Source organism: Ranitomeya imitator, chromosome 2 (genome assembly GCF_032444005.1).
Source record: "Ranitomeya imitator isolate aRanImi1 chromosome 2, aRanImi1.pri, whole genome shotgun sequence".
Lineage (NCBI taxonomy): Eukaryota > Metazoa > Chordata > Amphibia > Anura > Dendrobatidae > Ranitomeya > Ranitomeya imitator.
The window spans coordinates 794,229,724-794,245,167 of record NC_091283.1 but is presented as its reverse complement, the minus strand read 5'-3'; the positions used below and the strand labels follow the sequence as shown (position 1 = coordinate 794,245,167).

The 15,444-nt window shown below is 41.5% G+C and overlaps 1 protein-coding gene across 2 annotated transcripts in view; it reads left to right on the top strand.

Moving 5' to 3' along the window:
- Positions 1-15,444, top strand: part of NEURL1 (neuralized E3 ubiquitin protein ligase 1) — a 325,658-nt gene that overhangs the window by 171,261 nt on the left and 138,953 nt on the right. Inside the window, exon 1 of one of the 2 annotated variants that reach the window (XM_069753690.1) lies at positions 11,343-11,511. The exons of the other annotated variant lie outside the window; for it this stretch is intronic. Within the exon in view, the coding sequence (XP_069609791.1) occupies positions 11,478-11,511 (34 nt within the window). The 5' untranslated portion in view covers positions 11,343-11,477. Of the gene's footprint in view, positions 1-11,342; positions 11,512-15,444 lie in introns of those variants that run through there. 2 annotated transcript variants of the gene reach the window in all.

Sequence of the window (15,444 nt, the reverse complement as noted above, 5' to 3'; positions counted from 1 at the left end):
GTGTCTGTTTTCTCTATTTCTCCATTGAAAACACAAATACTCAGTCGACAGCTTTGGTCAGCTTTAGAGATAGCTCATAGAAAGTGATGATTACCGCCAAATGTGTCAAATAAAATGTCGTAGAAAACAATAGGTCTTTTTCTGAAAAGACTCTCTCTTTAAGAGGTTGTGATATCTCAGAGCATATGGTCATAATGGAGTATTTTACAATAATGAGAATAAAAACAGAATAAAGAACCACAATGTAAGATTTTGAATGGCCGGCATGCACTATTGCATTTCCTCAGAAAGATCATAGCACATGATCACCAAAGTGGTTGCATTTTGAAAGGGGTCATCTTGAATGGCACAACACCATTGTTTTGTACATACAATCAGTCTATCAAAACAGATGAATAACCTTGGACATTTTTTCATTAAACAGTCACCAGCAGTGTAACTAGAGTCCAATGTGCCCTGGTGCAAAATTTGGACCTTGGATCCCCCTGCATGTTCTTCAGATGTATGGGCCATTGCAGTATTCCAGATCCTGAGAAGACATACGTGTTCACCCTCTAATGTAACAATGTCCCCCTTCCTGTAATTATTTCCCCATCTGGTGCCCCTTTCCTGTAATAATGTCCTCCCTCCTGGCCCCTTCCTCTAATAATATCCCCCATCTTGGGCTCCTTCCAGGTATAATGTCCTCCATCCTTTTCCTTTTCCAATAATAATGTCCCCTATCCTGGCATAATGTCTCCATCCTGAATCCCTTCCCGGTATGTCTCCCTTTCTTGGTATAATGCCCCCCATCCTGGACTTCTTCCAGTAATAATGTCCCTATTCTGTGGCTCTTCTCCAACAAATATAAAAGAAGAAACAGCCAATTATACTCACCTTCCCCTGCTCCCCTGACGTGCGGTGTCCTCTTACATAACCGGCGCAGAAGATGGCAGCTGACTTCAGAGACTTGCACATCAACGTCAGCTGGCTACCCTCTGATTGGCAGCAATACATTTCATCTGAATGTGAGTCCTCAGAAGGTTATCAGTGCACAAGTATGTGATCAATAAAATCATAGGGGATAAACTAATATTAGATAGATACAGTACAGATAAAAAGTTTGGACACACCTTCTCATTTAAAGATTTTTCTGTATTTTCACGACTATGAAAATTGTAAATTCACACTGAAGGCATCAAAACTATGAATTAACACATGTGGAATTATATACTTAATATAAAAGTGTGAAACAACTGAAATTATGTCTTATATTCTAGGTTGTTCAAAGTAGCCACCTTTTGCTTTGATGACTGCTTTGCACACTCTTGGCCTTCTCTTGATGAGCTTCAAGAGGTAGTCACCAGAAATGGTTTTCACTTCACAGGTGTGCCCTGGCAGATTTAATAAGTGGGATTTCTTGCCTTATAAATGGGGTTGGGACCATCAGTTGTGTTGAGCAGAAGTCTGGTGGATACACAGCTGATAGTCCTACTGAATAGACTGTTAGAATTTGTATTATGGCAAGAAAAAAGCAGCTAAGTAAAGAAAAACGAGTGGCCATCATTACTTTAAGAAATGAAGGTCAGTCAGTCTGAAATATTGGGAAAACTTTGAAAGTGTCTCCAAGTGCAGTGGCAAAAACGATAAAGCGCTACAAAGAAACTGGCTCACATGAGGACCGCCCCAGGAAAGGAAGACCAAGAGTCACCTCTACTTCTGAGTCATCAGCCTCAGAAATCGCAGTTTAACAGCAGCTCAGATTAGAGACCAGGTCAATGCCACACAGAGTTCTAGCAGCAGACACATCTCTACAACAACTGTTAAAGGGAACCTGTCACCCCCAAAATGGAAGATAAGCTAAGCCCACCGACATCAGGGGCTTATCTACAGCATTCTGGAATGCTGTAGATAAGCCCCCGATGCATCCTGAAAGATGAGAAAAATCGATTAGATTATACTCACCCAGGGGCGGTCCCACTGCGGTCCGGTCCAATGGGCGTCGCAGTCTGGTCCGGGGCCTCCCATCTTCTTACGATGACATCCTCTTCTTGTCTTCACGCTGTGGCTCCGGCGCAGGCGTACTTTGTCTGCCCTGTTGAGGGCAGAGCAAAGTACTGCATTGCGCAGGCCCCGGGAAAAGTCCTAGAGGCCCGGCGCCTGCACACTGCAGTACTTTGCTCTGCCCTCAACAAGGGAAAACAAAGTACGCCTGCGCCGGAGCATGAAGACAAGAAGAGAACGTCATCCTATGAAGATAGGAGGCCCCAGACCAGACCGTGACGCCCATCGGATCGGACGGCCCGCCAGTGAGCATAATCTAACCTTTTTTTCTCATCTTTCAGTATACATCGGGGGCTTATCTGCAGCATTCCAGAATGCTGTAGATAAGGGCCTATTAAATGCAGTTTTCCATTCATCGCCTCGCTTAATACGCACAAGATTATACGCACCACGAAGATCTATCTTGGTGAACCAACTAGCCCCCTTAATCCGAGCAAACAAATCGGATAACAGCGGCAAGGGGTACTGAAATTTAACCGTGATCTTATTTAGAAGGCCGTAATCTATACAAGGTCTCAGCGAACCATCCTTCTTGGCCACAAAAAAGAAATAATGATCCTAACTTGTTGAACTGGGTCACCAGAGGAGCGAGGTTTCAAAACCAGAAATAGTTTACAATTATTTTTGAAACTCAGAAATTTAGTTCTATCTCCAAAAAACAAATCAGGAATAGGAATTCTTGGTTCCAACATAGAATTCTGAACCACAAAGTCTTGAATATTTTGTACTCTTGCCGTGAGCTGATCCACACATGAAGACAGACCTTTAATGTCCATCGCTACACCTGTGTCCTGAACCACCCAAATGTCTAGGGGAAAAAAAAGGCAAAACACAGTGCAGAGAAAAAAAAATGGTCTCAGAACTTCTTTTTTCCCTCTATTGAGAATCATTAGTACTTTCGGCCTCCAGTACTGTTATGATTAGGTAATTCAGTACCACAATGGGCATAGAAGTCAGAGCACATACAGTGACCTGACAATAACCCAAAAACATAGAACGAGCTCTGAGACGTGGGAACTCTGCTGACTGCAATCCCTAATCCTCTCCAACCACACTAAAGGCAGCCGTGGATTGCACCTAACGCTCCCTATGCAACTCGGCACAGCCTGAGAAACTAGCTAGCCTGAAGATAGAAAATAAGCCTACCTTGCCTCAGAGAAATACCCCAAAGGAAAAGGCAGCCCCCCACATATAATGACTGTGAGTAAGATGAAAAGACAAACGTAGAGATGAAATAGATTTAGCAAAGTGAGGCCCGACTTTCTGAACAGAGCGAGGATAGGAAAGGTAACTTTGCGGTCAACACAAAACCCTACAAACAACCACGCAAAGGGGGCAAAAAGACCCTCTGTACCGACTAACGGCACGGAGGTACACCCTCTGCGTCCCAGAGCTTCCAGCAAGCAAGAAAAACCAAATAAGCAAGCTGGACAGAAAAAACAGCAAACAAAAATAACAAAAGCAGACTTAGCTATGCAGAGCAGCAGGCCACAGGAACGATCCAGGAGGAAGCAAGTCCAATACTAGAACATTGACTGGAGGCCAGGATCAAAGCACTAGGTGGAGTTAAATAGAGCAGCACCTAACGACTTCACCACATCACCTGAGGAAGGAAACTCAGAAGCCGCAGTACCACTTTCCTCCACCAACGAAAGCTCATAGAGAGAATCAGCCGAAGTACCACTTGTGACCACAGGAGGGAGCTCTGCCACAGAATTCACAACAGTCATCAAAGCAAAAGGTGGCTACTTTGATGAACCTAGAATATAAGACATATTTTCAGTTGTTTCACACTTTTTTGTTAAGTATATAATTCCACATGTGTTATCATAGTTTTGATGCCTTCAGTGTGAATTTACAATTTTCATAGTCACGAAAATACAGAAAAATCTATAAATGAGGTGTGTCCATACTTTTGGTCTGTACTGTAGATAGATAGATAGATAGATAATAGATAGATCATCTATATACAGTTGTACAAATAAAAAATGGTGATAATAATTTCTCCTGGATTTGCTCTGGGTGTTCAGGCTGGTGGTCACAATCCCCACTCAGTAACATCTAAGTGGTCATGAATATGTAGATACAGTTGAACACAATGTATGAAATAAATGATCATAGAATCATAGAATGTTAGGGTTGGAAGGGTCCTCCAGGGTCATCGTGTCCAACCTCCAATGATCAAATGATTCATCTCCAATATATGCAGAGGCTTAGCTAGGGTTTTGGTTCAGGGGGGCGAAGCTTCTGAGTGGGCCCCTAACCAGGTAACCTTGATTATAACTCGGTGACGCACCCTAGCAGTGGAGGAGAACCTCAGCAGATGACAACCATGTTACTCAAGATAATCTCTATATAAAGACCAACATGGATATTATCACCATATGGTCAGTGGTAGATACCAGCCCTACAGAACTTATAAGAGCACAGCACAGTTATAGATGGTGACTTACTGCTGACGTTCTTTCTGATGGAATCGTTCATTTTTCCCGTATTTTCCATCTGGCCCAGACCGACATGACAACTTCTTTCAGCTAGGACTTGTCTGCAGAGAATACAACAAATACACGTTTCATGTCTCATATTCCAGCCATCACCATCTATTCCCAACCTGCACAAACTCCTCATCCTGCTGATACCCCAATACTGAGCCGCTGCTGCCGTATGTGTCCTTATTACTGCACCTACTGTGTGGTTCTCTGTGACCTCTAAATTCTAAAACACCCCTCTATAATATAGTAATGCTGGGCGCAAGTGCCCTAGAAAACACTGTCCATATTTTGCCCGCTAGAAAGTAATATTGTCCTGTGTGCCCCTTTGACAGTCACAGTAACCTGAGTTCCCCTATAACAGTGTTTCTCAACTCCAGTCCTCAAGACCCACCAGCAGGTCATGTTTTCAGGAATTCCTTAGTATTGCATAGGCGATGGAATTAATTCTTGAGCAGGCGATGAAATTATCACCTGTGCAATACTAAGGAAATCCTGAAAACGTGACCTGTTGGTGGGTCTTGAGGACTGGAGTTGAGAAACTCTGCCCTATATCAATAAGTGCCCACTTTACATTTAATAAAGTCCCGAGTTCCCCCCTGTACAGCTCCCCTATACACAGTATGATGCTCTCTTATACACAGTACAATGCCCCCTTACTGTATATTACCACCCACACAGTATACTGACCCCTTAGTAGCCCCCAAACTGTTTGATGGCTCCAACACTGTATGATGGCACCTTCACTGTAATCCCCACACTGTATGATGGCCCCATAGATAACCTCCATATAGTATAATGTAGCAGATAGTCCTCAATATAGCACAAGGCAGCACCCCTATAGGCAGAGCCTGTAGTATAAGGCAGCACCCCATAGGCAGACCCTGTAGTATAAGGCAGTACCCCCATAGCCAGACCTTGCAGTGTAAGACAGTACCCCCATAGGCAGACCCTGTAGTATAAAGCAGCACCCCCATAGGCAGACCCTGTAGTATAAGGCACCACCCCATAGGCAGACTCTGTAGTATAAGGCAGCACCCCATAGGCAGACCCTGTAGTATAAGGCAGCACCTCTATAGGCAGACCCTGTAGTTTAAGATAGTACCCCCATAAGCAGACCCTGTAGTATAAGGCAGCACCCCCATAGGCAGATCCTGTAGTACAAGACAGTACCCCCATAGGCAGACCCTGTAGTATAAGATAGTACCCCCATAGGCAGATCCTGTAGTATAAGGCAGCACCCCCATAGGCAGACCCTGTAGTATAAGACAGTACCCCCATAGACAGACACTGTAGTACAAGATAGTACCCCCATAGGCAGACCCTGTAGTATAAGGCAGCACCCCCATAGGCAGACCCTGTAGTATAAAGCAGTACCCCCATAGGCAGACACTGTAGTATAAGGCAGCCCCCATAAAAAAAATACAATAAATACTCACCTCTCTTCCTCCTTGCTCCAGCGATGCTCCGAGCTCCCGCTCCTGCTCATCTTCTGACAGCGAGCGCCGGGCAGTGACATCATCATGCCCACTGTCAGTGTCGGTTAAGTCAGACGCTGACGGGGATGATGGGAGGAGCGTAGCGCTCCTTCTCTCATCAATGCGGTGAGCTGTATCAGCTAGATGCCGAAACAGCTGAACTTGCGATGACATGCAGGGGGCCCACTGCTGGCACCGGGCCCCCCCGCCTGCTCAGGGGCCCCATAGCGGCAGAGAAGGGAGATCGATTCTCCCTGCTCTGCCCCAGAATGTAACTGTATCGGCGCGCTACTCCGGGTGAGCCCCCTCAGAGCACGGGGCCCTGGGCGACCGCCCCCTCTGCCCCCCCGGTAGCTACACTACTGAATATATGACAAAGTACGTTGCTGAGACCGATCAGTACAGTAGTGTCCGCACTGTATTTCCCTGCTCGCTGCACTTCTTTTTACAGTTTAAACGTGTTCACAGACATTAAGGAGTTTATAAAAAGAAATCCTGTATTATTGATGACAGGGCAGGAAATTAAAAGTCCCTAACTTTGCCCTGGGGCGAACACTGTAGAATGGGCTAATCTTACCAACCTTATTATGTGTCACTCTGTTGGCCACCTGGTGTCTGTTCTCTCTTGTCTCATGTTTAGCAGGCCTCTGCCAATAGTCAAATACTTGGAAATGGAGTTTCCTACCTTCCAGTTGGGAGGAAGCGGAGTCTAACACCAGCATGGGTCTAATTAGAGCCTGAAACTCCAGCAGTGGCAGCATTGGAGATAATCATGGGTCCTAGGCCTGACGCAGAGGAAGAGACATCAGAGCTTAGGACAGAAGACAGAGAGGACATGAGTTTCGGAAGAGAAAAGAGAATCCTAGATCGTGACGGCTAAACAGGGGGAACATCTATTCTGTGGACTGACTGTAAGGCTATCCTCCTGTGACCAGCCCTCAAATGAAAGGGTCAATTGGCACTGGGACAATTCCCTTAACGGTTCCTCTTATTCAATGCATCTATTCAATTCATTAAAAGTTGTTGGCATTGGCCACTACACAATGTGCAGAGCTTTGCTGGCCATCTTCGATCACCTTTTGCATCTGTTTATCACCGGAGCTGATAACAACTGATCAGTTGAGTTGTTGAATATTGAACCCTCTCACCAGTCTCATATTGATGACCTATCTGGAAAATAGGGCATCAATATTGCAAGGCAGGAAAACCCCTTTAATGCTGTGGACTTGGACTGAAACTCTAATTGCCCAACTGGTTCATGAAGTATCAGAGCAGTTCTTTTCAAAGTGTCTGCTGCACTCCTGCGAGTGGTATATAGGTTGGCACGTGCGAAGAAGGAAGTCCATCAGAGAACCACAGCAGCATAATAGGGCAGGCTTCCTAGCCAGCAGTCACTTTTGGAGTAGCCCAATCTGATGGAAGCTCCAGTAAAGATTGCAATCACCAGGCCCCGTAAAGGTCCACACTGTCGGATTCTGCCACAAGTATTTCCAAAATTTGTTCAACTGCAGTTTCTTACACTCCGCCATATATATTTATGGAACAGTAAACTACATGACGTGGGAAGTATGCTTACACCAAATGGGGTTTAACAATTCTTGAAAAAATATATACAATATGGGGTATTGAATGGTTGGGTTATTTTTTTTTTAATTAATGGTGTATTTATTGAAGTTTTCCACAAATACAGCAATAAAATATTGTTAAATGATTGCAATGTTCTTATCAATATAACATTTATAAGCTGAAGACTTGACCTGAATAACTCTAGAATGTTACAGTATAAGGAAATTTCAATAATAAAAAATAAATAAAGGCCATTAGGGAAATGATAAATCAGTACAAGACAAGATACAAACGAGAGGGGAAATAATAGGAGAAGAAGATCCTATGATCATAGACTTAAATATTCTTTACTGGAATACTCATAAGCTGCATGGAGATTGTATGGATCATTAGGACCTCAACTATTAGTAGATGATGTTCTGCCCAATAGTCTCACAGTTACGACATGTCGCTGAAATTATCAACTCTATTTTGAAGCAATGTTGTCAGGTATTCCATGTTCCTAACATCTTTAACGTGTGACTATAGCTCCGGCAATGATGGAACTTGAGGTCTTTTCCAATTCTTTGCTATTAAACATTTTGCAGCTGTCAGAAAGTGAAGAAACCTAAAGGGTTTTTTTTTCCAAATGGAAATCGTGGGACATTGGTGAAGAAATATAGATTTAATGAAATCAGTGCATCCATAACCCTAAAAGTAATGCTATTGTCCTCTATCTATGGTTGGGTTCTTGGGTTATATCACAGTATATTATGAAAAAAAAAAAAAGCAAGAACCACAGAAAAACCGACCAAAAAAGTCCCGTATATTGTAATGTGAAAACACAATAATTTATTAATTGAACAGGTACAATAACAGAAAAAAAACATCAATAAAAATTTTACATTGAAATTACATACAAACAAGGACGCACCCAGGAGAATAAAATACTAAATAGAATTGCCAGGGTAAATATGCACAGACAAAAAAAAGTAAGGTAAAATGAAAACCAATGCTACAAGGCACAAAACTATATAGACAAATGTGTAAAAATGGAATAAAGTGCTAATGCAAAAAGGAGAGAGAATCTAAATCACAGTTAGTAAATATCAAAGTGTAGTTCATTAGATTCAAAATGCACCGAGTAAGGTGTGTATAAATGCATACTGAAATAATAGTAATACATTGTAAAATTAAGACCTAAGTAGAAAGTGACTTACAGTGGCAATAAAGATCCCTGGCACCCGCATGACGTCCTCCCGAAAGCGTGTTTCGGCATGCTGCCTTTGTGCCTGACAAAGGCAGCGTGCCGAAACGCGCGTTGGGGTGGACGCCATCAGGGTGCCAGGAATGTTTATTGCCACTGTAAGTCACTTTCTACTTAGGTCTTAATTTTACAATGTATTACTATTATTTCAGTGTGCATTTATACAGCACAGTATATACCTGTATATTATAGAGCACTATAGCAGCACAGTATATACCTGTGTAAAATAGCAGCACAGTATATACCTGTATATTATAGAGCACTATAGCAGCACAGTATATACCTGTATAAAATAGCAGCACAGTATATACCTGTATATTATAGGGTACTATAGCAGCACAGTATATACCTATATATTATAGCAGCACAGTATATATTACAGCAGCACAGTATATATTATAGCAGCACAGTATATATTACAGCAGCAGAGTATATATTATAGCAGCACAGTATATATTATAGCAGCACAGTATATATTATAGCAGCACAGTATATATTACAGCAGTACAGTATATATTACAGCAGCACAGTATATATTATAGCAGCGCAGTATATATTATAGCAGCGCAGTATATATTATAGCAGCACAGTATATATTACAGCAGCACAGTATATATTACAGCAGCACAGTATATATTACAGCAGCACAGTATATATTATAGCAGCACAGTATATATTATAGCAGCGCAGTATATATTACAGCAGCGCAGTATATATTATAGCAGCACAGTATATATTACAGCAGTACAGTATATATTACAGCAGCACAGTATATATTACAGCAGCACAGTATATATTATAGCAGCACAGTATATATTATAGCAGCACAGTATATATTACAGCAGCACAGTATATATTATAGCAGCACAGTATATATTACAGCAGCACAGTATATATTATAGCAGCACAGTATATATAACAGCAGCACAGTATATATTATAGCAGCACAGTATATATTACAGCAGCACAGTATATATTACAGCAGCACAGTATATATTATAGCAGCACGGTATATATTACAGCAGCACAGTATATATTATAGCAGCACAATATATACCTGTATATTATAGCAGCTCAGTGTATATTACAGCAGCCAGTATATATTATAGCAGCACAGTATATATTACAGCAGCACAGTATATATTATAGCAGCACAGTATATATAACAGCAGCACAGTATATATTATAGCAGCACAGTATATATTACAGCAGCACAGTATATATTATAGCAGCACAGTATATATTACAGCAGCACAGTATATATTATAGCAGCACAATATATACCTGTATATTATAGCAGCTCAGTGTATATTACAGCAGCACAGTATATATTATAGCAGCACAGTATATATTACAGCAGCACAGTATATATTACAGCAGCACAGTATATATTATAGCAGCACAGTATATATTATAGCAGCACAGTATATATTATGGCAGCTCAGTATATATTATAGCAGCACAGTATATATTATAGCAGCACAGTATATATTACAGCAGTACAGTATATATTACAGCAGCACAGTATATATTACAGCAGCACAGTATATATTATAGCAGCACAGTATATATTACAGCAGCACAGTATATATTACAGCAGCACAGTATATATTACAGCAGCACAGTATATATTACAGCAGTACAGTATATATTATAGCAGCACAGTATATATTACAGCAGCACAGTATATATTACAGCAGCACAGTATATAGTATAGCAGCACAGTATATATTACAGCAGCACAGTATATATTATAGCAGCACAGTATATATTATAGCAGCACAGTATATATTACAGCAGCACAGTATATATTACAGCAGCACAGTATATATTATAGCAGCACAGTATATATTACAGCAGCACAGTATATATTACAGCAGCACAGTATATAGTATAGCAGCACAGTATATATTACAGCAGCACAGTATATATTACAGCAGTACAGTATATATTACAGCAGCACAGTATATAGTATAGCAGCACAGTATATATTACAGCAGCACAGTATATATTATAGCAGCACAGTATATATTACAGCAGCACAGTATATATTATAGCAGCACAGTATATATTACAGCAGCACAGTATATAGTATAGCAGCACAGTATATATTACAGCAGCACAGTATATATTACAGCAGCACAGTATATAGTATAGCAGCACAGTATATATTACAGCAGCACAGTATATATTATAGCAGTACAGTATATATTACAGCAGCACAGTATATAGTATAGCAGCACAGTATATATTGCAGCAGCACAGTATATATTATAGCAGCACAGTATATATTACAGCAGCACAGTATATATTATAGCAGCACAGTATATATTACAGCAGCACAGTATATAGTATAGCAGCAGGGCAGTGCAGGCAGCAGTGTCTCCGGGGCAGGAGTGTGCAGCACAGGGGAGATCCCTGGTGTTAAGCCTGGCTCTGTTATTTCAGGCAGGCACAGTCCCTCCCTCCTATGTACATACACATGACATTGCTGCTGCTGGAGAGGGAGGCTCCTGTGGTGTCAGCTCCTTGGAGCATCGCTGTAGTAGGAGTATTATTAGGGATCAGCTGGGTGCATGCACATGTGCAGCATGAGCCAGGCTGCTGGGTGTGAGCAGTGCCCTGTGATGTGACTGCAGCCCCTCATCATCTACTATGGGAGGACAGGTCACCAGGAGCACACTGTATGGTAAGCACAGGGGGCCACTGGGGAGGATGCCTGGTGTGTGGGGGCAATGACATGCAGGATACATTGTTGCCTTATGTCCTTTGTTGTATATTGTAAGACATGGATGTCAGACCCTGCTGCATGTGCTGGTCCCTGCTCCGCCTGGATGGCTGCATTTCTCCATTGCAATGCTTTGGATAATTGATTATTCCCAGGAGTCAAACTGGTGTGAGGGGCTACAGAAGGCTTTACTATCTGCTGAATGAGCTTATAAAAGTGATCTTACTCCAATCATTGCACAATCCTAGGTGGATGATATCCTAAAAATGTGCCTGGTATAGTCACTGTGCCTCCGAATGAATTACCGTCACAACCCTGCTGATGGCCACAGGCAATCATACAATTATGTTTATTAAATTATTGCAATTTTACAGCACTTTTCTATATTTTTTTCAATAATGTAAAGCACTTTTAATTAATCTTACATGTGTAATCAGTTTGGCTCCTAGATGGTGATAATTCTGTGGGAGTAATGACATCTATGGGTAGATGGATATAGGCTGCACTCTGTGCCCATGGTGGCTGCTTGTAATTATTAGGACAGCATAGTACCCTGGGGTCAGGCCATGAACATATGCTGACTTCTTGCAGAGGTTTTATTATGAAAATATTACATAAATATACTAAAAATATAAATAAGTATAATAAATATACTTTCTTGTATGCTTTGTAGCACTATATTTGACCTTTGATGAAGCATGAGCAAAACTCTCATCAAGTCATTGGTGGGTGAAAATCAATATACCGTACTTTGCTTACTATTTGTCCTGATTATCATCTGAATTACTGCACTTTTATATAATTTTACTCTTTGGGACTTTTCAATAGTGCTGGCACTTTAACCTTTATTCTTGATTTCATGTTCATATTTGCTGTATGCTCCATCCACTTTCGTGAGATGCATCTTATTATATACCTCCCATATTGACTTTGGTATTTACCATGACTATATATATATAGTCATATATATATATGTGTATATATATATATATATATATATATATATATATATATATATATACTCACCTTGGTTAGGCATCAAGGTGATTTTCACTTTTTTGCCTGTTTACTATTTTAATATTTCATTATTTTATGAATTGATATGTATACCATTTATATTTTATTTTGTCCCATCAGGTTTTTTTTTTTCTTTTTTCGTTACTATATTTGGCAAGTAAAAAATTAACACGAATTAACCGGAAGACTTTATTACTCATCTGCAAGTTCTGCTTTCTGGTCCAAATACAATATGCACTGGAAAGAGGATATAGTCAAATTTGATGTTATAATACTGCTGTAGGTTCCGCTCGCAGCCCATATAAAAACCTTTAGGGAAAAAATGAAATGTCCCAAAACACAAAAGATAGTTGTCGGAAGAGTGTTCAAAACTGTCTTCTGACTCTGATATACATGACCATTAGGCTCAGATGAGCGGACATGTGTTGTCCTATGGGTAAAGGGGAGTATTCTATTTTTCTGACACCTCTGGGGACGTCTTATCTCGTCCAACAACCAATGAATCAGGCATTTAAAGTCAACATACCCGATCTTTCTTTTGCCCTGACGTCATGTGGTGTGGCATCAGTCCGGTGTTGGCCATTATTGGAAATATTAAACCTGAAGGATGACTTTGCCCAAATTTTTTTGTTAGAAAACGTGGTGGGAGCTCATATGCATCGCGCTCAGACCAAGTGTCACAGTTCCGATGTCTTTGCTTCATTTTTCTTAATGCATTTTCTACATAAAATTCATTGATCAGTTTTCCCCAATCAGTTGCGCCCCATAATCATCTCGGCTCCCCATCTGTATACAGATCGGATACGTACATTGTAATTTTGTATTGTGTGTGTGGATCTTGAGTTTTTCTGATTATGCAGAATTAACGATATTTTAAAGAAAAGCAGAAGTCGTCCTGTTTCTGGAAGTTTTACAATAACAAAACATTAAGCAATAATCTAGTTGAGCAGAGTCCGTTTTCAGAATAAATCTGAAATTATGTTTTTTTTTAATGCTATAAATTATATTTTTCATCTGTCCGCAATGTAACAGCCCTTTATAAATGAACCAAGCTGCCTGTTGTGAATTCTGTTATCGAACTCCCTCCTGTGGTCATGAACGGTACTTCGGCGAGTTCTGTCCATGGACTCCCTCTGGTGGCTGTGAGTGGAGCTGCTGGTTCTGAGGTTCCTTCCACAGGTGACCTAGTTTAGTCTTAAGCTGGCTGCTCTATTTAACTCCACTCTGATCGTTACTCCATGCCAGCTGTCAATGTTCTTGTACTGGTTCAGTTCGCTCTTGGATCTTTCTGGTGACCTGTCTACTCCAGCAGAAGCTAAGTCCCTGCTAGTTATTATTTGTTCATTATTTCCTTGTCCAGCTTGGTATCATGATTTTGCCTTGCTAGCTGGAAGCTCTGGGATGCAGAGTGGCACCTCCGCACCGTGAGTCGGTGCGGAGGTCTTTTTGCATACTCTGCGTGGTCTTTTTGTAGTTTTTTGTGCTGACCGCAAAGATACCTTTCCTATCCTCGGTCTGTTTAGTTAGTCTGGCCTCCCTTTGCTGAAACTTATTTCATTTCTGTGTTTGTGACTTTCATCTTTACTCACAGTCAATATATGTGGGGGGCTGCCTTTTCCTTTGGGGAATTTCTCTGAGGCAAGGTAGGCTTTATTTTCTTCTCTAGGGCTAGTTAGCTCTTAGGCTGTGAAGAGGCGTCTAGGTAGAGTTAGGTACGCTCCACGGCTATTTGTAATTGTGTGATAGGATTAGGGGTTGCGGTCAGCAGAGCTCCCACTTCCCAGAGCTTGTCCTGTGTCAGTTTACCCATCAGGTCGTTCCGGGTGCTCCTAACCACCAGGTCCATAACAGTACAGCTGGCCAAAAGTATTAATGCATCTCAATAGAGGGATAAGAGAAGTTCTGAGACCATTTTTTTTCCTCTGCAGTGTGTTTTGTCTTTCTTTTCCCCTTAACCTCTGGGTGGTTCAGGACACAGGTGTAGATATGGACATTCAAGGTCTGTCCTCTTGTGTGGATCATCTCACTGCAAGGGTACAAAACATTCAAGATTTTGTGGTTCAGAATCCGATGTTAGAGCCTAGAATTCCAATTCCTGATTTGTTTTCTGGGGATAGATCTAAGTTCTTGAATTTCAAAAATAATTGTAAACTGTTTCTAGCTTTGAAACCCCGCTCCTCTGGTGACCCCGTTCAACAAGTAAAAATCATTATTTCTTTGTTGCGTGGTGACCCTCAAGACTGGGCATTTTCCCTTGCGCCAGGAGATCCTGCATTGCGTGATGTAGATGCGTTTTTTCTGGCGCTTGGATTGCTTTATGATGAACCGAATTCAATGGATCAGGCAGAGAAAATCTTGCTGGCTTTGTGTCAGGGTCAGGATGAAGCGGAGGTGTATTGTCAGAAGTTTAGAAAGTGGTCTGTGCTTACTCAGTGGAATGAGTGTGCCCTGGCGGCAATTTTCAGAAAGGGTCTTTCTGAAGCCCTTAAGGATGTCATGGTGGGATTTCCCACGCCTGCTGGTTTGAATGACTCTATGTCCTTGGCCATTCAGATCGATCGGCGCTTGCGTGAACGCAAAGCTGTGCACCATTTGGAGGTATTATCTGAGCATAGGCCTGAGCCTATGCAATGTGATAGGACTTTGACCAGAGCTGAACGGCAAGAACATAGATGTCGGAATGGGCTGTGTTTTTACTGTGGTGATTCCACTCATGCTATCTCCAATTGTCCTAAGCGCACTAAGCGGTTCGCTAGGTCTGCCACCATTGGTACGGTACAGTCTAAATTTCTTTTGTCCGTTACTCTGATTTGCTCTTTGTCATCCTATTCTGTTATGGCATTTGTGGATTCAGGCGCTGCCCTGAATTTGATGGAC